Source organism: Cherax quadricarinatus, chromosome 13 (genome assembly GCF_038502225.1).
Source record: "Cherax quadricarinatus isolate ZL_2023a chromosome 13, ASM3850222v1, whole genome shotgun sequence".
Taxonomy (NCBI): Eukaryota; Metazoa; Arthropoda; class Malacostraca; order Decapoda; family Parastacidae; genus Cherax; species Cherax quadricarinatus.
This window is the reverse complement of record NC_091304.1, coordinates 5,509,445-5,530,533: the sequence shown is the minus strand read 5'-3', so window position 1 is coordinate 5,530,533 and position 21,089 is coordinate 5,509,445. Positions and strand designations below refer to the sequence as shown.

The following is a 21,089-nucleotide window of genomic DNA, read 5'->3' as shown; positions in this document are numbered from 1 at the left end:
CCCCGAGGATGAAGCCAAAGGAAACCTCCTGCCCCGAGCTTCATTTTATCAGAGAGCGACTTCCTGATAGGAGGGTGAGAAGCACGCCGTTCTGCACTTAAAAGCGGCCGCTAGAAATGGCTGTCATCGGAATGGCAACTTCTCGGGAAAGAGGGAACGGAAGAGAGGAAAAGCAAGCCGACCACATTGATACATTCACCAACTTTAACCCCCCTCCCCCACTGCCACCATCTTCGAAGAAAAAAATAACATCTTCGAGGCGCCAACAACAAACTTTACTGATCCACAAGCAGCCGACTGCAAAAATCTGTAGGATTTATATAGCGTGAATGCATCTGAGAACCCTGCAAGCAGTTGCCAACAAGAGTCCAAAAGTTTATTTATACTGATGGAAAGAGAAAAAGGAAGCTAGCTACGGAGTAAGAGAGAGAGCTGACTCCAACGGTACCAACCAGAATCGACTCCAGCGGTAGCAACCGGAACTGACTCCAATGGTAGCAACCAGAACTGACTTCAGCAAGAACAACCAGAACTGACCCCAGCGGTAACAACCAAAACTGACTCCAACTGCAACAACCACAACTGACTAACGGTACTAACTAAAACTAACTCCAACGGTAGCAACCACAACTGACTCCAACGGTACTAGCAAGAATTAACTCTACCGGCAACAGCGATGAACTGATTCCAATGGTAGTAACCAGAAGTGACCAAAACGGTAGCAACTAGAATTGATTCCAATGGTAGCAACTAGAAATTACTCCAAAGGCAAGAACAATATCTAAACTCCAACGGAAGCAGTAATTACGAAGTGACCCAACGGGGAAAAATGACTTTATTCCCTCAGTGGCAACACTAACTCACCTCACCGTCAGAAACAAAAACAAAATCCAATGGCAAAAGCAGCAGCAACACTGACAACAACAACATCACAGCAACAACAGCGGCATCGGCAGTAACAACAGCAGCGGTAGTAGTAGAAGAAACATCAGTATATGCAACAATAGCAGAAGCAGAGGCAGTGGAAGAAAAAATAGAAGAAGGAGGAGGGGGAGGAGGAGAAGAAGAAAAAGAAGAAGAAGAAGAAGAACAAGAACGAGGAGAAAAAGAAGAAAATAAAAACGAAACAATAGAATAAAAAGCAGGAGCAGAGGTATCAACATTAGTAGCAGCAACGACAACAGATGAAGAAACAGCGGCAGAGAGAGCAACATCAGCAGCAACAGAAGCAACAACAGCAGAAAGGCGCAACAGTTAAAAAAAAGAGACAGGGAGGTCACTGCTGTTATTTACTAACAGAGTTTACCTGGAGAGAGTTCCGGGGGTCAACGCCCCCGCGGCCCGGTCTGTGACCAGGCCTCCTGGTGGATCAGAGCCTGATCAACCAGGCTGTTGCTGCTGGCTGCACGCAAACCAACGTACGAGCCACAGCCCGGCTGATCAGGAACTGACTTTAGGTGCTTGTCCAGTGCCAGCTTGAAGACTGCCAGGGGTCTGTTGGTAATCCCCCTTATGTGTGCTGGGAGGCAGTTGAACAGTCTCGGGCCCCTGACACTTATTGTATGGTCTCTTAACGTGCTAGTGACACCCCTGCTTTTCATTGGGGGGATGGTGCATCGTCTGCCAAGTCTTTTGCTTTCGTAGTGAGTGATTTTCGTGTGCAAGTTCGGTACTAGTCCCTCTAGGATTTTCCAGGTGTATATAATCATGTATCTCTCCCTCCTGCGTTCCAGGGAATACAGGTTTAGAAACCTCAAGCGCTCCCAGTAATTGAGGTGTTTTATCTCCGTTATGCGCGCCGTGAAAGTTCTCTGTACATTTTCTAGGTCGGCAATTTCACCTGCCTTGAAAGGTGCTGTTAGTGTGCAGCAATATTCCAGCCTAGATAGAACAAGTGACCTGAAGAGTGTCATCATGGGCTTGGCCTCCCTAGTTTTGAAGGTTCTCATTATCCATCCTGTCATTTTTCTAGCAGATGCGATTGATACAATGTTATGGTCCTTGAAGGTGAGATCCTCTGACATAATCACTCCCAGGTCTTTGACGTTGGTGATTCGCTCTATTTTGTGGCCAGAATTTGTTTTGTACTCTGATGAAGATTTAATTTCCTCATGTTTACCATATCTGAGTAATTGAAATTTCTCATCATTGAACTTCATATTGTTTTCTGCAGCCCACTGAAAGATTTGGTTGATGTCCGCCTGGAGCCTTGCAGTGTCTGCAATGGAAGACACTGTCATGCAGATTCGGGTGTCATCTGCAAAGGAAGACACGGTGCTGTGGCTGACATCCTTGTCTATGTCGGATATGAGGATGAGGAACAAGATGGGAGCGAGTACTGTGCCTTGTGGAACAGAGCTTTTCACCGTAGCTGCCTCGGACTTTACTCTGTTGACGACTACTCTCTGTGTTCTGTTAGTGAGGAAATTATAGATCCATCGACCGACTTTTCCTGTTATTCCTTTAGCGCGCATTTTGTGCGCTATTACGCCATGGTCACACTTGTCGAAGGCTTTTGCAAAGTCTGTATATATTACATCTGCATTCTTTTTGTCTTCTAGTGCATTTAGGACCTTGTCGTAGTGATCCAGTAGTTGAGACAGACAGGAGCGACCTGTTCTAAACCCATGTTGCCTTGGGTTGTGTAACTGATGGGTTTCTAGATGGGTGGTGATCTTGCTTCTTAGGACCCTTTCAAAGATTTTTATGATATGGGATGTTAGTGCTATTGGTCTGTAGTTCTTTGCTGTTGCTTTACTGCCCCCTTTGTGGAGTGGGGCTATGTCTGTTGTTTTTAGTAACTGAGGGACGACCCCCGTGTCCATGCTCCCTCTCCATAGGATGGAAAAGGCTCGTGATAGGGGCTTCTTGCAGTTCTTGATGAACACAGAGTTCCACGAGCCTGGCCCTGGGGCAGAGTGCATGGGCATGTCATTTATCGCCTGTTCGAAGTCATTTGGCGTCAGGATAACATCGGATAGGCATGTGTTAATCAAATTTTGTGGCTCTCTCATAAAAAATTCATTTTGATCTTCGACTCTCAGTCTGGTTAGCGGCTTGCTAAAAACTGAGTCATATTGGGAGTTGAGTAGCTCACTCATTTCCTTGCTGTCATCTGTGTAGGACCCATCTTGTTTAAGTAGGGGCCCAATAATGGACGTTGTTCTCGATTTTGATTTGGCATAGGAGAAGAAATACTTTGGGTTTCTTTCGATTTCATTTATGGCTTTTAGTTCTTCCCGCGATTCCTGACTCCTAAAGGATTCTTTTAGCTTAAGTTCGATGCTTGCTATTTCTCTGACCAGTGTCTCTCTGCGCATTTCAGATATATTGACCTCTTTTAGCCGCTCTGTTATTCTTTTCCGTCGCCTGTAAAGGGAGCGCCTGTCTCTTTCTATTTTACATCTACTCCTCCTTTTTCTTAGGGGAATAAGCCTTGTGCATACATCGAGTGCCACCGAGTTAATCTGTTCTAGGAATAAGTTTGGGTCTGTGTTGCTTAGTATATCTTCCCAGCTTATATCGGTTAGGACTTGGTTTACTTGGTCCCACTTTATGTTTTTGTTATTGAAGTTGAATTTGGTGAATGCTCCCTCGTGACTAGTCTCATTTTGTCGGTCTGGGGCTCCACGCATACATGTCTGAACCTCAATTATGTTGTGATCTGAGTATATTGTTTTTTGATATGGTGACATTTCTTATCAGATCATCATTGTTAGTGAAGATGAGGTCTAGTGTATTCTCCAGTCTAGTAGGCTCTATTATTTGCTGGTTTAAATTGAATTTTGTGCAGAGATTTAAAAGCTCGTGTGAGTGTGAGTTTTCATCAGAGCTGCCTCCTGGTGTTATTACTGCAACAATATTATTTGCTATATTCCTCCATTTTAGGTGCCTTAAGTTGAAGTCCCCCAGGAGCAAGATGTTGGGTGCAGGAGCTGGAAGATTTTCCAGACAGTGGTCAATTTTTAACAGATGTTCCTGGAATTGCTGGGATGTTGCATCCGGAGGCTTGTAGACTACCACAATGACTAGGTTTTGGTTCTCGACCTTTACTGCTAAAACTTCCACTACATCATTTGAGGCATTAAGCAGTTCTGTGCAAACAAGTGACTCTGCAGTGTACAGGCCAACCCCCCCCTTTTGCCTGTTCACTCTGTCACATCTGTATAGGTTGTAACCTGGGATCCATATTTCGTTGTCCAAGTGATCCTTTATGTGGGTCTCAGTGAAAGCCGCGAACATTGCCTTTGCCTCTGCAAGCAGTCCACGGATGAAAGGTATTTTGTTGTTTGTTGCTGGCTTTAGACCCTGTATATTTGCAAAGAAGAATGTTATCGGACTGGTGGTATTGTTGGTACTGGGAATGGATTTTTTTTCCGGCATTAGTATCTGTATCTGTTGGTTTGGAGTGGAGGCCATCGACTGTGGTTCCACTCCAGGAATGACTGGATTTGGTGTAGGATTTCTCCCATTTCCTGCCAGTTTTTTTTCCTTCCTGGCACTAAAAAACCTCTCCCTCTTGAGTGGCTGTGGCTACCCAGGTTTTCCCATGGCCTGGATGTTTTGTATCTTTTTGTCCCCTTTAGATGGTATGCCTGGCAATTTAAGTTATAGCACAGTCTTTCCTGTACTGAAGAGGTACACATTTCAGGGTGAAAAAGCTTACAGGAAGGGAGTTTGCATTTTCCTGTTGTCATATGGGCATGGCATTTTCTAGGGTGGTCATAGTTGCATGTCCCATCTGTTTTTCCAGATTTCCCATGCCAGCAGATACCAAGTGCATAGTATGTGCACAGGCTTGGTTTCCGCTTGCCTTGGGTTTCTGTGACTGTATTCCCTGTTGGTGCATGTTTCCCTGTCTTACTTCTATCCTCCCTAGCACCAACAATGGAGCTCCCACCAGTTGTTTTTGGTAATTTATCCTCAGTATTGCTATTGGAGTCCTCTTGTTTGCTATTTCCTGCGGTATTTCTAGTTTGCAATATTGGTTTTATCTTATCTTTGACTACACTTGTTTCCCTACTATGGCTCCTGTCCCCTATGAGGTCATTTATATGTATTCCTTCCTGCGTATAATTCCCGACTACCTGGACAAAATCTCCAGCTTCACCATTACTGTCTCCCAGGACAGTATCTCCAGCTTCACCATTTCTGTCTCCCAGGACAGCACCTCCAGCTTCACCATTACTGTCTCCCAGGACAGCACTATCAGCCCCACATTTACTGACTACCAGGACATCACCTCCAGCCTTACAGTTTGTGACTACATGGCCAGTATCAAGGGCAGTACCATTCAGCCCAGACTTTTTATGTTCCCATCTGTTGTAGAAAGCTTCCAGGTTTTCTATGAAAGCAGCTTTGATGTTGTCCTCTTTTAATACCCTTGTGATTTTAGTCCACAGATTTTCCTCATTTGGACATACCCAAAAACACTTCTCTGTATTAATACTGCTTGTAGCTAGTTCTGGGATATCTGCACAAGGGGCGTGACACCAATTTCCACAAAAATGACAATTTATCCATGTGGAAGCCCGTTTGTTTGACTGACCACAGACTACACACAGCTTCATAATGATTTGAATGGTTGATTTACTGCAATTCTACTAGCAACCTCTTGAATATTATATTAATAACCTTAAATGAAGCTCTAGCTATTTGTATTTCTGTTTCTAACTCTTTTTGTATATTGGACAGCTTACCGTCACGTTCCTGATTTTTAATGTTTGTGTTTATAAGGGCGCCTACAACCCCATCCGTTTACAGTCTGCTTTATTGTCCAACGAAACTGTTTGAAACCAGTCCCGGGTTCGGACCAGTCAAGGGTTCGGACCAGTCAAGGGTTCGGACCAGTCGATCTGCTCTGATCAGTGGGTCACTTATTTAAAACATACCGGTCAGTGATTTGAGCTAACACATGAAGGATCTACTGGAAATTATCTACCTGAGTAATATGTGATTTGACTGATACAAAAGTATAACTTGCGTGTTGAAGAGCCGGTGATATCTGGCAGCTCCTACAATGACGAACGGTCGACCCCAACCCTTGTTTATCAATCGCTGTATCTGGCTTTTCTATTTTTTTTTTTTTTTTTTCGTCTCCACCACAATAAATGCTATATTATCACTATAGTTGACTTGTGCAAATTTTGGAGGAAGGACGCTTTTTCTGTAGTAGTAATTGCTTCTCGTTGTGTATATTGCGACCGCTGGTAACTACAGGTTATATGAGATTCACAGTAACGTCTCGTATTTCAAGAAAAAGAAACTAATGAAAGTCACTCCACTCCACTAAGTACCATTATAATACTGGTTAGTTGCTACTACAACACTGTATTCTGCTATTCACTGGTATCACTAGATTATATGCGAGTACACTAGCAAGCCAGGAAGATTATTAAAAACAGCTGACCTGTGGTAAGTTTCTGGCGACTTCTGGCACCTGCCTCTATAGGCTTATCACTTCATTTACAAATTCACCTGTTTTCAAATGACACTTTAGCCTTTATCATCAATATACTAGGGAGCCACTGTAGTATACACTATACACTATGTATACTCAATGTTATCAGGGAGACTTTCTTTCCTCTGACACGAAAAGTTCAATTATTATTATTTTTTTCCACACGGGACACAGGCCTATGATTCCCCTCTGGCAGTAAACTCTGCTAGGTAGTGCACACTAATTCTCCTTTTTTGACTCAGTATATAATGTTTTCCGCCCAAGATTGGTTCCAGGCGCTAGAGGGATGTATCGTATAGGATTGATGACACAAATTAAAGTTCTAGCACGTAAGAGCCGTGACTTTGCAAGCAAGGCGGCCAAGAAACTTTCAACATCAACACATCATATTTGGTTTACGGTAGTGGCTGCGGAAGTCAGCGCGAGGCACACGTATGTTCTCAGCTCTCCTGGATGGCCTGCTCTTTCCTTGCATTTACGACTCTTCGATGAAGTTGAATTCCACGTAACGGCAATCGTATCAAGCACCGACCGGCCTAGCTGAAGTTATCATTTCATCAGGAACTTCAACACTTGAGGAGCACCGGCAAACTTACTTTTATTTACAGGCTCAATAGTCATAAGTTCTCATCTGGCTCAACTTCATAGATACCCGGGGACACCTATTATATCACAAGATGGTCAGATAGGTGAGAGAGAGAGAGAGAGAGAGAGAGAGAGAGAGAGAGAGAGAGAGAGAGAGAGAGAGAGAGAGAGAGAGAGAGAGAGAGATAGAGAGAGAGAGAGAGAGAGAGAGAGAGAGAGAGAGAGAGAGAGAGAGAGAGAGAGAGAGTTATGTACTGCTATGTACAAGGCCAATATTGTCAAAGTACCACACTTGGATCCACTTCAAGGACAGCGTGAGACAAGCTCTTATGCCACAAGACGGGCAGAAAGCAGCAACTTCACTCTGGCTGTACCCTTCTCCAGAACATCACTCCATCTGAGATCATATATACCCAGGACGACTCGAGTACGGAACACATTCGTACAGCATAATGATGTCAACGAGATAAAGTCAGTTGATCAAATGAAAATGCTGGCCCACAGATGGCTCCAACTTCATCCTGTTCCCTACTTGTATGTCTCATAACAATAAAAATCCTTTCAAATGAGCTGATGCATGTAACAACTCTTAGCTTGCCAATAAAGTTAGGAATCCTTAACCTGTAAATAGCTTGTCAATAAAGCTAGGGATCCTTAACCTTGTCAAACCCTGTGTAAAAGAGAGAGAGAGAGAGAGAGAGAGAGAGAGAGAGAGAGAGAGAGAGAGAGAAGATAGAGCAGGTGAGGTGGGGAAAAAGATGAAATAGTTGAAAACATCATCAGTCACCAACGTGGTACATTAACTCCCTGGAGACGACGTCGGAGTCTGGCCACCTCACTCGACCCAACAGGAGACAGCCAGGGAATTATTAATAGCTTTCTTGAGGCTACCAAAATAACAAATGTTTAAATATTATAGTGAGAAATTTTAAGAGAAGGTAAAGAAAAAAAATATATTAAAAAAAAAAAAGAACTGGAGCCTCAAAAACGGGAGCAGCAAGAGCTGGAATAAGAACCGGAATGCGAGAACTGGAATGGTTAGAACTGAAAAGATAAGAATCAGAGCACATTAAAACTAACGCAAGAATAATGACAAGATCGAAAATACAAGAACCGAAATACAAGAAAACAAAACTAGAATGAGAAAATCTGGAACGGCAGAACTGGATCACTGAGAGCTTCCAGGACCTAGCAAGGTATGGAATGTCTGTCAGTAATTGCAGTAACGAGGATATATATTGCCAATTTCATCGACGGATATGAATTGTGGCTCAGGTAGGTATCGAGGCCGCTTTTAACCCAGTTCTCGGAAAATACAATTATCAAACCATCCCAGAGACACTTTCTATGCCGCCTCCGCCTCTCTCATCCACCTACACTTCTTCCTCTCTTTCATCATCGCCATCGCCTCCTCCTCCTCCTCCTCCTCTTTCTCCTCCTCCGCTTCTTCTTCCACATGATTTCCTTCGCCATCACCTCCTACGTTGCATTTTCCTTTGATGAGTGAGACATGCATGTGCAACAGTCTGTTCCTTTGCTTCGTTCCTCCCTTGCCTTTGATTCCTTGCCTTCCTCTTCTTCCTTCTTCTTTCCACTCACTTGTGTATCCGTGAATCAGAGAATTTCCTCTCTCTCTCTCTCTCTCTCTCTCTCTCTCTCTCTCTCTCTCTCTCTCTCTCTCTCTCTCTCTCTCTCTCTCTCTCTCTCTCGACAACATGCAATTACGACAGGTGAAGGCATGCAGTTAAGGTGCACGTCATCTCCTTACACAGTGCCCGAGACGGCAATTGACATCTGGCTCAACAGCTAGTTTCCAGTGACACCGCTACACCGACTCCCTCTCGAAGACATTATTTAAGGATATTTATCAACTCGGATGAAGAGAGTTATCCAGAGCCCCTGGCTGTCTCCCGACGCACCCCAGTGTGACAATGTTGCTAGCACACACTGTCACGTCACCTCAGGCTTCTGATGCTGCTGCTGATGGTGCTGCTGCTTGAGCTGTTGCTGCTGCTATTGCTGCTGCTGTTCCTGCTGGTCACACGTAAATCAATAAGCCTCAGGAGACATTTTCCCTCCCACTTGTTGCTGCTCTTGTGTTCAGCTCCATCAACTCTGCCCCCAACTGGCAAATACCAGCGGGTTAAGGCGAAGGTATTGGAAGATAGAGTGGGTCTTGCAGCCGCACCATCCACTCCACCCGCCCACTCCACCCGCCCATTCCTTGTTATCAGTTGACTTTAAGTGTCTGTAGTTTCTCCAAAACATCGATCTCCTTAAGAGAAAAAATGATAGTTGACCTGAGGAGGATCAGACGATTATGTATTATTATTAATAAAATTATTATTATAATTTTAATTATTATTATTACTGATATTATTATTATTATTATTATTATTATTATTATTATTATTATTATTATTATTATTATTATTATTATTATTATTAATGAGGTAATCAGGTTTGATGCGAGGAAGAGAGGGGTAGCTCTATTTCCTTGGAGCAAGACCTCTTTCCAGTATCAAGACCCACCTCCCCTCCTTGACAGCGGAAGGATAAAGAATATAATATACGTAACGCTACATGATAACCCAGGCGCTCCGACAAGGGATGCATTGAGTGTCTGGATCCGGCTTATGGATGCGACTGGACTAGACCAAGAGGCTTCAGGGAGAAGCGATATCGATGACCGTAAGGTTTTAGATTCTGCCCCCCGGCCCGTCTTCCAGTCGTCGGTCCAATGTTCGTACCTACGTACCTACGGCCGAGTGGAATGTATTGGAGGACTCGATCGGTCTCTTCCCCGTCGTCTCGTTGAGAGATACTCAGAGCCCTTGAGCTTTCGATTTGCCCCTTCCTCATCACCTTTCCTTCCCTTTCATGTATTTTCGTCTTCACTTCTTTCCTCCCTCTCCCTCTTCCTTCTTCTTTCCAAGGTTAGCTGAGGAGAGATTAGTCAGGGAGAAAAAAAAAGAACAAATATTTCCTGACGAGCTATTGGTCGTATGATGGAGTCTGTCAGCAGGCTGACAGAGCCCCCAGTCTAAAAACTAAATTTAACGTCTTTTGATGTATGTATATATTTTTTCCCCTGCATTTATTTCGTCTCTTATTCATCATCCTCCCATTCCTCCTCCACATTTTATCTACTTTTTCACTTTCATCTCCTCCATTTCGTCCTCCTCCATATTTACATTTCCCTCGTATTTTTCTTTTTCTTGTTTCCCTTCTCGCATCTTTCTCCTCGTTTTCAGTTTCCTCCTCCTCCTCATCCTCCTTTTCCTTCTCATCCTCCTCCTCCTTTTCTTTCTCCTACTCCTCCTTTCCTCCACCTCCTCCTTTCCTTCTCCTCCTCTTCCTACTTCAACACACAAGTCAATAACTCAGATGATGGAATTCCCCATGACACACGTAGGAAACACGGCCTCCAAGGAGCCACCAGTCCAAGGAGCCACCAGTCCAAGGAGCCACTAGTCCAAGGAGCCACCAGTCCAAGGAGCCACTAGTCCAAGGAGTCACCAGTCCAAGAAGCCACCAGTTCAAGGAGTCAAAAGTCCAAGGAGCCACCAGTCCAAGGAGCCACCAGTCCAAGGAGCCACCAGTCCAAGGAGCCACCAGTCCAAGGAGCCACCAGTCCAAGGAGCCACCAGTCCAAGGAGTCACCAGTCAAGGACACTACAAGGAGTCACCAGTCCAAGCAGCCACCAGTTCAAGGAGTCACCAGTCCAAGGAGCCACCAGTCCAAGGAGCCACCAGTCCAAAAAGCCACCAGTCCGAAGAGTCACCAGTCCAAGGAGCTACCAGTCCAAAGAGTCACCAGTCCAAGGAGCCACCAGTCCAAGGAGCCACCAGTCCAAGGAGTCACCAGTCCAAGGAGCCACCAGTCCAAGGAGTCACCAGCCCAAGGAGCCACCAGTACAAGGAGCCACCAGTCCAAGGAGCCACCAGTCCAAGGAGCCACCAGTCCAAGGAGCCACCAGTCCAAGGAGCCACCAGTCCAAGGAGTCACCAGTCCAAGGAGCCACTAGTCCAAGGAGTCACCAGTCCAAGAAGCCACCAGTTCAAGGAGTCACCAGTCCAAGGAGCCACCAGTCCAAGGAGCCACCAGTCCAAAAAGCCACCAGTCCGAAGAGTCACCAGTCCAAGGAGCTACCAGTCCAAAGAGTCACCAGTCCAAGGAGCCACCAGTCCAAGGAGCCACCAGTCCAAGGAGCCACCAGTCCAAAAAGCCACCAGTCCGAAGAGTCACCAGTCCAAGGAGCTACCAGTCCAAAGAGTCACCAGTCCAAGGAGCCACCAGTCCAAGGAGCCACCAGTCCAAGGAGTCACCAGTCCAAGGAGCCACCAGTCCAAGGAGTCACCAGCCCAAGGAGCCACCAGTACAAGGAGCCACCAGTCCAAGGAGCCACCAGTCCAAGGAGCCACCAGTCCAAGGAGCCACCAGTCCAAGGAGCCACCAGTCCAAGGAGTCACCAGTCCAAGGAGCCACTAGTCCAAGGAGTCACCAGTCCAAGAAGCCACCAGTTCAAGGAGTCACCAGTCCAAGGAGCCACCAGTCCAAGGAGCCACCAGTCCAAAAAGCCACCAGTCCGAAGAGTCACCAGTCCAAGGAGCTACCAGTCCAAAGAGTCACCAGTCCAAGGAGCCACCAGTCCAAGGAGCCACCAGTCCAAGGAGTCACCAGTCCAAGGAGTCACCAGTCCAAGGAGCCACCAGTCCAAGGAGTCACCAGCCCAAGGAGCCACCAGTACAAGGAGCCACCAGTCCAAGGAGTCACCAGTCCAAGGAATCACCAGTCCAAGGAGCCACCAGTCCAAGGAGCCACCAGTCCAAGGAGTCACCAGTCCAAGGAGCCACCAGTCAAAGGAGTCACCAGTCCAAAGAATCACCAGTCCGAGGAGCCACCAGTCAAAGGAGCCACCAGTCCAAGGAACCACCAGTCCAAGGAGTCACCAGTCAAAGGGGCCACTAGTCCAAGGAGCCACCAGTCCAAGGAGCCACCAGAAAAAGGAGTCACCAGTCCAAGGAACCACCAGTCCAAGGAATCACCAGTCCAAGGAATCACCAGTCCAAGGAGCCACCAGTCCAAGGAGCCACCAGTCCAAGGAGCCACCAGTCCAAGGAGCCACCTGTCCAAGGAGTCACCAGTCCAAGGAGCCAGCAATCCAAGGAGCCACCAATCCAAGGAGCCACAAGTCCAAGGAGCCACCAGTCCAAGGAGACACCAGTTCAAGGAGCCACAAGTCCAAGGAGCCACCAGTCCAAGGAATCACCAGTCCAAGGAGTCACCAGTCCAAGGAGACACCAGTTCAAGGAGCCACAAGTCCAAGGAGCCACCAGTCCAAGAAGCCACCAGTCCAAGGAACCACCAGTCCAAGGAGCCACCAGTCCAAGGAGACACCAGTTCAAGGAGCCACAAGTCCAAGGAGCCACCAGTCCAAGAAGCCACCAGTCCAAGGAACCACCAGTCCAAGGAGCCACCAGTCCAAGGAGACACCAGTCCAAGGAGCCACCAGTCCAAGGAATCACCAGTCCAAGGAGTCACCAGTCCAAGGAGCCACCAGTCCAAGAAGCCATCAGTCCAAGGAACCACCAGTCAATATAAGGAAGTGAGTGTAAGCACTTACTCAGTTGCCCTTCGAAGCTATCCCATCAAGATGCAGCTGCCTGAGCTTCAAGATGCAGCTGCCTGAGCATCAAGATGCAGCTGCATGAGCTTCAAGATGCAGCTGCATGAGCTTCAAGATGCAGCTGCCCGAGCTTCAAGATGCAGCTGCATGAGCTTCAAGATGCAGCTGCCTGAGCTTCAAGATGCAGCTGCATGAGCATCAAGATGCAGCTGCCTGAGCTTCAAGATGCAGCTGCATGAGCTTCAAGATGCAGCTGCATGAGCTTCAAGATGCAGCTGCCCGAGCTTCAAGATGCAGCTGCATGAGCTTCAAGATGCAGCTGCCTGAGCTTCAAGATGCAGCTGCCTGAGCATCAAGATGCAGCTGCCTGAGCATCAAGATGCAGCTGCCTGAGCTTCAAGATGCAGCTGCCTGAGCATCAAGATGCAGCTGCCTGAGCATCAAGATGCAGCTGCCTGAGCTTCAAGATGCAGCTGCCTGAGCATCAAGATGCAGCTGCCCGAGCTTCAAGATGCAGCTGCATGAGCTTCAAGATGCAGCTGCCCGAGCTTCAAGATGCAGCTGCATGAGCTTCAAGATGCAGCTGCCTGAGCATCAAGATGCAGCTGCCCGAGCTTCAAGATGCAGCTGCATGAGCTTCAAGATGCAGCTGCCTGAGCATCAAGATGCAGCTGCCTGAGCATCAAGATGCAGCTGCCTGAGCATAAAGATGCAGCTGCCTGAGCTTCAAGATGCAGCTGCCTGAGCATCAAGATGCAGCTGCCTGAGCATCAAGATGCAGTTGCCTGAGCATCAAGATGCAGCTGCCTGAGCATCAAGATGCAGCTGCCTGAGCTTCAAGATGCAGCTGCCTGAGCATCAAGATGCAGCTGCCTGAGCATCAAGATGCAGCTGCCCGAGCTTCAAGATGCAGCTACTAAAGTTTCAAGATGCAGCTGCCTGAGCATCAAGATGCAGCTGCCTGAGCTTCAAGATGCAGCTGCTAGAGCTTCAAGATGCAGCTGCCTGAGCTTCAAGATGCAGCTGCTAGAGCTTCAAGATGCAGCTACTAGAGCTTCAAGATGCAGCTACTAAAGTTTCAAGATGCAGCTGCCTGAGCATCAAGATGCAGCTACTAGAGCTTCAAGATGCAGCTACTAGAGCTTCAAGATGCAGCTGCCTGAGCTTCAAGATGCAGCTGCCTGAGTTTCAAGATGCAACTGCCTGAGCTTCAAGATGCAGCTGCCTGAGCTTCAAGATGCAGCTGCCTGAGCTTCAAGATGCAGCTGCCTGAGCTTCAAGATGCAGCTACTAGAGCTTCAAGATGCAGCTGCCTGAGCTTCAAGATGCAGCTGCCTGAGCTTCAAGATGCAGCTGCCTGAGCATCAAGATGCAGCTGCCTGAGCTTCAAGATGCAGCTGCCTGAGCTTCAAGATGCAGCTACTAGAGTTTCAAGACGCAGCTGCCTGAGCTTCAAGATGCAGCTGCCTGAGCTTCAAGATGCAGCTACTAGAGCTTCAAGATGCAGCTGCCTGAGCTTCAAGATGCAGCTGCCTGAGCTTCAAGATGCAGCTGCCTGAGCATCAAGATGCAGCTGCCTGAGCTTCAAGATGCAGCTGCCTGAGCATCAAGATGCAGCTACTAGAGCTTCAAGATGCAGCTGCCTGAGCTTCAAGATGCAGCTGCCTGATTTTCAAGATGCAGCTGCCTGAGCTTCAAGATGCAGCTGCCTGAGCTTCAAGATGCAGCTGCCTGAGCATCAAGATGCAGCTGCCTGAGCTTCAAGATGCAGCTACTAGAGCTTCAAGATGCAGCTGCCTGAGCATCAAGATGCAGCTGCCTGAGTTTCAAGATGCAGCTGCCTGAGCTTCAAGATGCAGCTGCCTGAGCTTCAAGATGCAGCTACTAGAGCTTCAAGATGCAGCTGCCTGAGGTTCAAGATGCAGCTGCCTGAGCTTCAAGATGCAGCTGCCTGAGCATCAAGATGCAGCTGCCTGAGCTTCAAGATGCAGCTGCCTGAGCTTCAAGATGCAGCTGCCTGAGCTTCAAGATGCAGCTGCCTGAGCTTCAAGATGCAGCTGCCTGAGCATCAAGATGCAGCTGCCTGAGCATCAAGATGCAGCTGCCTGAGCTTCAAGATGCAGCTGCCTGAGCTTCAAGATGCAGCTGCCTGAGCATCAAGATGCAACTGCCTGAGCTTCAAGATGCAGCTGCCTGAGCATCAAGATGCAGCTACTAGAGCTTCAAGATGCAGCTGCCTGAGCTTCAAGATGCAGCTGCCTGAGTTTCAAGATGCAGCTGCCTGAGCTTCAAGATGCAGCTGCCTGAGCTTCAAGATGCAGCTGCCTGAGCATCAAGATGCAGCTGCCTGAGCTTCAAGATGCAGCTACTAGAGCTTCAAGATGCAGCTGCCTGAGCATCAAGATGCAGCTGCCTGAGTTTCAAGATGCAGCTGCCTGAGCTTCAAGATGCAGCTGCCTGAGCTTCAAGATGCAGCTGCCTGAGCTTCAAGATGCAGCTGCCTGAGCTTCAAGATGCAGCTACTAGAGCTTCAAGATGCAGGTGCCTGAGCTTCAAGATGCAGCTGCCTGAGCTTCAAGATGCAGCTGCCTGAGCATCAAGATGCAGCTGCCTGAGCTTCAAGATGCAGCTGCCTGAGCTTCAAGATGCAGCTGCCTGAGCTTCAAGATGCAGCTGCCTGAGCTTCAAGATGCAGCTGCCTGAGCATCAAGATGCAGCTGCCTGAGCTTCAAGATGCAGCTGCCTGAGCTTCAAGATGCAGCTCCCTGAGCCTCAAGGAAAGCTCTTGCCTGCAGCTCTCAGATGTGATAGAGCAAGCATAACAGCTGGGAATTCGAGCAGTCGTGTACTTTCTCTGGTTCAATCCACTCTTACTTCTTCGTCCTTTACTGAAGTGTTTGTGTGTGTGTGTGTGTGTGTGTGTGTCTGTGTGTGTGTGTGTGTGTGTGTGTGTCTGTGTGTGTGTGTCTGTGTGTGTGTGTGTGTGTGTGTGTGTGTGTGTGTGTGTGTGTGTGTGTGTGTGTGTGTGTGTGTGTGTGTGTGTGTGTGTTTGTGTGTATGTGTGTGTGTGTGTGTGTGTGTGTGTGTCTGTGTGTGTGTCTGTGTGTCTGTGTGTGTGTGTGTATGTGTGCGTTTGTCCTCCTCTTTAATCCCTCCAATTCAACAAACTTTATAAATACTTACACGCCCGGCTGTAAATATTATTTTTTAGAGGAAAAACATTAACAAATTAAATTAAACATTAATTCAATTTCTAGAAAATTTTAATCAACTATCAGAATCGTCCTCACCCAAATGTTTATAGATTTACACATCAGTTGCAGATATGTGAAAATTTATTGTTAAAACAATTTTTGTTGATCTAACAGTTTTTTTAATGACTGTATTACCCATGATTTTTTGTATATTTGATGTCTATTCACGGATACATCTATTAAATCGTTTATCAGATCATCGAAACAACTAATTATCCATCCATCGAACTGTCAGTTAACATGCCCAATCGCCAATCCAGTTATTCACTGATCCAGGTAAATATTCATCCGTTTTTCCCTCCAGCCATTTATACGCCCACACAACCTTTCCTTCCATCATTTATGTGCTAAACTATAAACATATATACATGACATCTACTCATCCAGCCTGGACGAAGCCGCGCTCCGGGAGCGGTAATACTGAGAAAATACACACATGTGGCACACATGGATATCTTTATTGAGGCAACGTTTCGTCACACAGCGGCTTCATCAGTCAAATACAAATAAGAATGCTGAAGATAAGAAGGAGTTTGCGGTAGTCAGTCCCTCAGCCTGGAGTGATCTATTGATTATGTGGACTTCAGGCTGAGGGACACTAGCTTTTGGTATGTCATTTGGCCATAGAGCCAGAGAGGTACCCCCCCCTTCCCGCCGAAGAACTGCCACGCATGTACAAGGAAAGATAAACGACACTTCCCTACCGGGGAGCCATTGCCGGGTCACCAAATTGGAAGAGACCCAGGCCGGGATCCATACCGGCAAATCAAATAGAATAGAATAGGCTGAGGGACTGATTACCTCAAACTCCTTCTTATCTTCACCATTCTTCTTTGTATAGGACTGATGAAGCCACTGTGTGGTGAAACGTTTCTTCAATAAAGATTCCCAAGTATTGCACATGTGTCTAATTTATCAACTTGTCGGTTCTCTGAATCATTTATCTACAGCAGTAGAACTCTGAACTCTTCAAAAATATATCAAACGTGTTCATCAGTTTGACGTCCCAGTCAAAGCTTATTCGGCAAAGTGTTTCTTTTCTTCACCAGTTCAACCATCTATTTTTCCCCCTAATATTCATTTATCCACTTGTACATTCACCTCTCCTAGCGTCTATTAACTTTCATATCTCTCCTTTTATTTCTTAAACCTCTTACCTCCTCAACTTCAATGGGCTTCATTGGCATGGTGTATTGCCGACAAGTGTCAGTGGATATTATAGAGATTTTTTTAAGAGCTTGTATTCCACCCAGATTACGTCAGTGAACAACATAGTGCAAAAACGTATTTAATTTAGTTCACAGTTTTCAGACTATTTAAATATTCCTACATTAATCTTTTGCATGACATGATAAAACTCTACACGGAACTAAACGCTGTCCTGATAAATCATCCTTGTTTTTCTGCGACATGTGACTGCGCTAATATCACTGTGCTCACCTGAAATGGAATAGCGAAGAGTCCGATGATGATGTCTGCTAGAGCCAAGTTGGCGATGAAGTAATTGGTGACAGAGTGCATCTTACGGGAAGTAGCGACGATCCACATCACCAGCGCGTTGCCCACCACAGCTACCAGGGAGATGGACCCGTAGAAGATGGAGAGAAGGACGACGATTCCCGTTGGTACCTCGTAGAGGACCGTACCAGCCGTGGTGTTGGAGTCGAAGTCGTTGCTGCCCTCGCTCGAGTCCAGAAGGAAGGTGAGGTTGGTTAGGTTGATGTAACTCCAGTCGATGTCCGGATAGCTGAGGGAGAGGTTCTGCAGGAGCTGCGCGTAAGGGTGGTCGTCGTAAATGAGTGTCATACTGCTATTGATGGTTGCGGTTGATGGATGGTGGCAGTGCGCGGAAAAATTACTCTGCGTCGTGTTTGGGTGGTGGTGGTGGTGGTATACATAAGACGCATAGACACCGTAGTTATTGGATGGCGGTAGATGGGATGACTAACCTACTCACTGGTTTTCCTGACGAGATTACAGGCGAGTAGTTCTTGTCTCCATCTGGCATGCATTGCAGTACTTGCGCTACAAAACCAAGAAAATTAAATACCATTCTGATGCTTCACGATTAAGCAAGCTTTGAGGACCTTCTTTCCTCCCTAATGTTTACAAACTATTAAACGGTACTGTACTCATTTTTAAGTCACAAGTTAGTTATTTCACACGCAAGATCGCGTTTACCTTACTAATAATTTAACACAAAACAGATTGGAAACTTCAGACGACGATAATACGCACAAAGCTCTGATGATCGCGGCTACGGGAACAATTTAACCAAGTTGTTCTTATCAGGGAACAATCACCACTACACCAGGATTAGGAAACGTAGATGAGCGGATTACCCCTGTCAATGAAGACTGAACAGGATCCGAGGGGAAAACGATGAAGATCAATTGGCCAGATCTTCCTCGATGTAAGCCATAGTTCCATTGGGGTACGACTCTAGATATTCCGAAAATATTTCCCAAACTCTATATATATATATATATATATATATATTTTTAAATCACACTGTCCCAGGGATCAAAACAGGATTGTCAATAATGTATCTTGGTTCGTCAGCTTCAATTCTTTTCTCTTCTCCGGTGTTCCACATTTTCTTCCCTATTTTCTTTTCAATATTGTCGTGATTTTTGCTCCTACACAACTTTCCAAGACTTTTTACTAAGATTTAACACTTAAAATTATTTCTCCCCTCCCCCCCAAAAATAAAAAATCTTCCTGATTTTAGGTAATGAACTTAAATTTTTTTAATTAAATTCTCGATCTCAAGCTCTTATTAATTAAATATTCCCAAATCTTATCAACATAACTACAATATCACTAATATTTTTTTCTCAAAAAAAATGTATAACATTTTGAAAGGTAATATTTTGTTTTGGTTTTAACATAGTAACTCATCAGTTGTATATTATACATACAGTATTTTTCTTAACTGCAATGCCATTTAAATTTTCCATTAGACTTCAGTTGGCTTATATTCGTAAACGCAAACAAATGGTCAAAAATACAGCTGTTTAGTAAATGTTTCTTACACTCTCAGCCGTTTTGCAAATATTTCTTACATTCAGCTTTTCTGTAAATGTTACTTTCACTTAGTTGTTCTGTAAATGTTGCTTTCACTCAGCTGGTCTGTAAATGTTGCTTTCACTCAGCTGGTCTGTAAATGTTGCTTTCACTCAGCTGGTCTGTAAATGTTGCTTTCACTCAGCTGTTCTGTAAATGTTGCTTTCACTCAGCTGGTCTGTAAATGTTGCTTTCACTCAGCTGGTCTGTAAATGTTGCTTTCACTCAGCTGGTCTGTAAATGTTGCTTTCACTCAGCTGGTCTGTAAATGTTGCTTTCACTCAGCTGGTCCGTAAATGTTGCTTTCACTCAGCTGGTCCGTAAATGTTGCTTTCACTCAGCTGGTCTGTAAATGTTGCTTTCACTCAGCTGGTCCGTAAATGTTGCTTTCACTCAGCTGGTCTGTAAATGACCTTTACGCTCAGCTGTTTTGTAAATGTTTCTTTCTATCAGCTCGTCTGTAACGTTTCTCCTTCTCAGCTGCACTGTAAATAGAAAAAAAATAGCTTAATAATAATAATAATAATAATAATAATAATAATAAGAATAATAATAATAATAATGACAATAACAACAATTAGTTTTTAAGTGCTTTTTCCAGCTTTATCATTTTACTTACTACTTAATAATAAAAATATTAGTTTCTACTGCTAGTCTAAGACAAAGTGTAATACTGGACTTTCAGTAAGTATAAACAAAAACTAATTGTATAAAAATATAAAATGGCTGGGCTGGGTTTTTTTTTAACTTCCCCTGAAAGAAACCCATAATAAACGGATAATTTTTCGAGATATTTATGGAAGAGTCTTCAGAAACTCCACGAGAGAAGACTGTAACTATTAACAAAAGGGAGGATCGAGTCTTCCCTGTTTCTTGCGCCGAACGACCCACCTGAGCTGAAGAATTTATGTCTCTTGTTTTATGACTTACACGAGGAATCATAAAAGAGAAAACCTCCCCCTGCAGAAATCTTGTAACAGGAGGAATCATAGAAGAGAAAACCTCCCCCTTCAGAAATCTTGTATCACAAGGAATCATAGAAGAGAAAACCTCCCCCTGCAGAAATCTTGTAACACGAGGAATCATAGCAGAGAAAACATCCAATGGCAGAAATATTGTAACACAAGGAATCATAGAAGAGAAAGCCTCCCACTGCAGAAATCTTGTAACACAAGGAATCATAGAAGAGAAAACCTCCCCCTCCAGACATCTTATAAAGGAAAAGAGAAGGCGAAAGAGTCGTTGAGAAAGAATCTCTTAATCGAGATTTTATGGACAGGTGTTTAAAATGAAAAAAAAAATACCTTTCTTTCAGACAATTACTGTGGGCCCTGACAGACATTCCCTCATTTTTAAAGTTTTGGCAATGAGATCTAAGATGACAGATGTTTTCTAAAAGCTTTAGATGGCTAAAGACTAATAAACAAAGCTTTTGCACCACGCAATCACGAAGAACGAACCCGGAAGACCCCAACAGCATCTTCCAGAAGGGAAAATTATTATTGAGAATTTCTGCATCAAGGCTTCACGAAGACTCCAGGGTTTCCGTAACTGGTCTTGAAGTTGGCATGATATCTTAGGAGTCCTTGAACATTCTCAAGATCTGCGTAGAGATGTCCTCCAGATCTGTGAAGAAAATACAGGATCGTGAGGAGCGTATTGTGAGAGTGAAAGAGGGCGAGGGAAGATGGATAAATGGTGAAGAAGAAGGCAAGAGAGATGGAAAGATAGATAGATAGATAGATAGATAGATAGATAGATAGATAGAGAGAGAGAGAGAGAGAGAGAGAGAAGAGAGAGAGAAGAGAGAGAGAGAGAGAGAGAGAGAGAGAGAGAGAGAGAGAGAGAGAGAGAGAGAGAGAGAGAGAGAGGGAGAGAGAGAGAGAGAGAGAGAGGCTTGAGGATACATATAATAAAAATTGCTTTTTAAATTATTACCTAATACAGCGTGTTATTTATTAATTAATTTATTTATTTAACGAGAGAGAGAGAGAGAGAGAGAGAGAGAGAGAGAGAGAGAGAGAGAGAGAGAGAGAGAGAGAGAGAGAGAGAGAGAGAGAGCAGGCACCTTACATTCCCTACAAACCCACCACC

General features: G+C 45.3%; 1 protein-coding gene across 8 annotated transcripts in view; it reads right to left on the bottom strand.

The window, feature by feature from the left end:
• LOC128688680 (substance-K receptor) overlaps positions 1-21,089 on the bottom strand; it is a 185,545-nt gene that overhangs the window by 44,940 nt on the left and 119,516 nt on the right. For 5 of the 8 annotated variants that reach the window (XM_053776645.2, XM_053776643.2, XM_053776649.2 and 2 more), the window contains exons 2-3: positions 20,456-20,621; positions 17,370-19,480 (exon numbers count right to left, since the gene is read on the bottom strand). In XM_053776645.2, the coding sequence (XP_053632620.1) occupies positions 17,370-17,735 (366 nt within the window). In that variant the 5' untranslated portion in view covers positions 17,736-19,480; positions 20,456-20,621. Of the gene's footprint in view, positions 1-17,369; positions 19,481-20,433; positions 20,622-21,089 lie in introns of all 8 variants that reach the window. The other 3 variants (XM_053776647.2, XM_053776648.2, XM_070084418.1) reach the window with 2 other exon arrangements.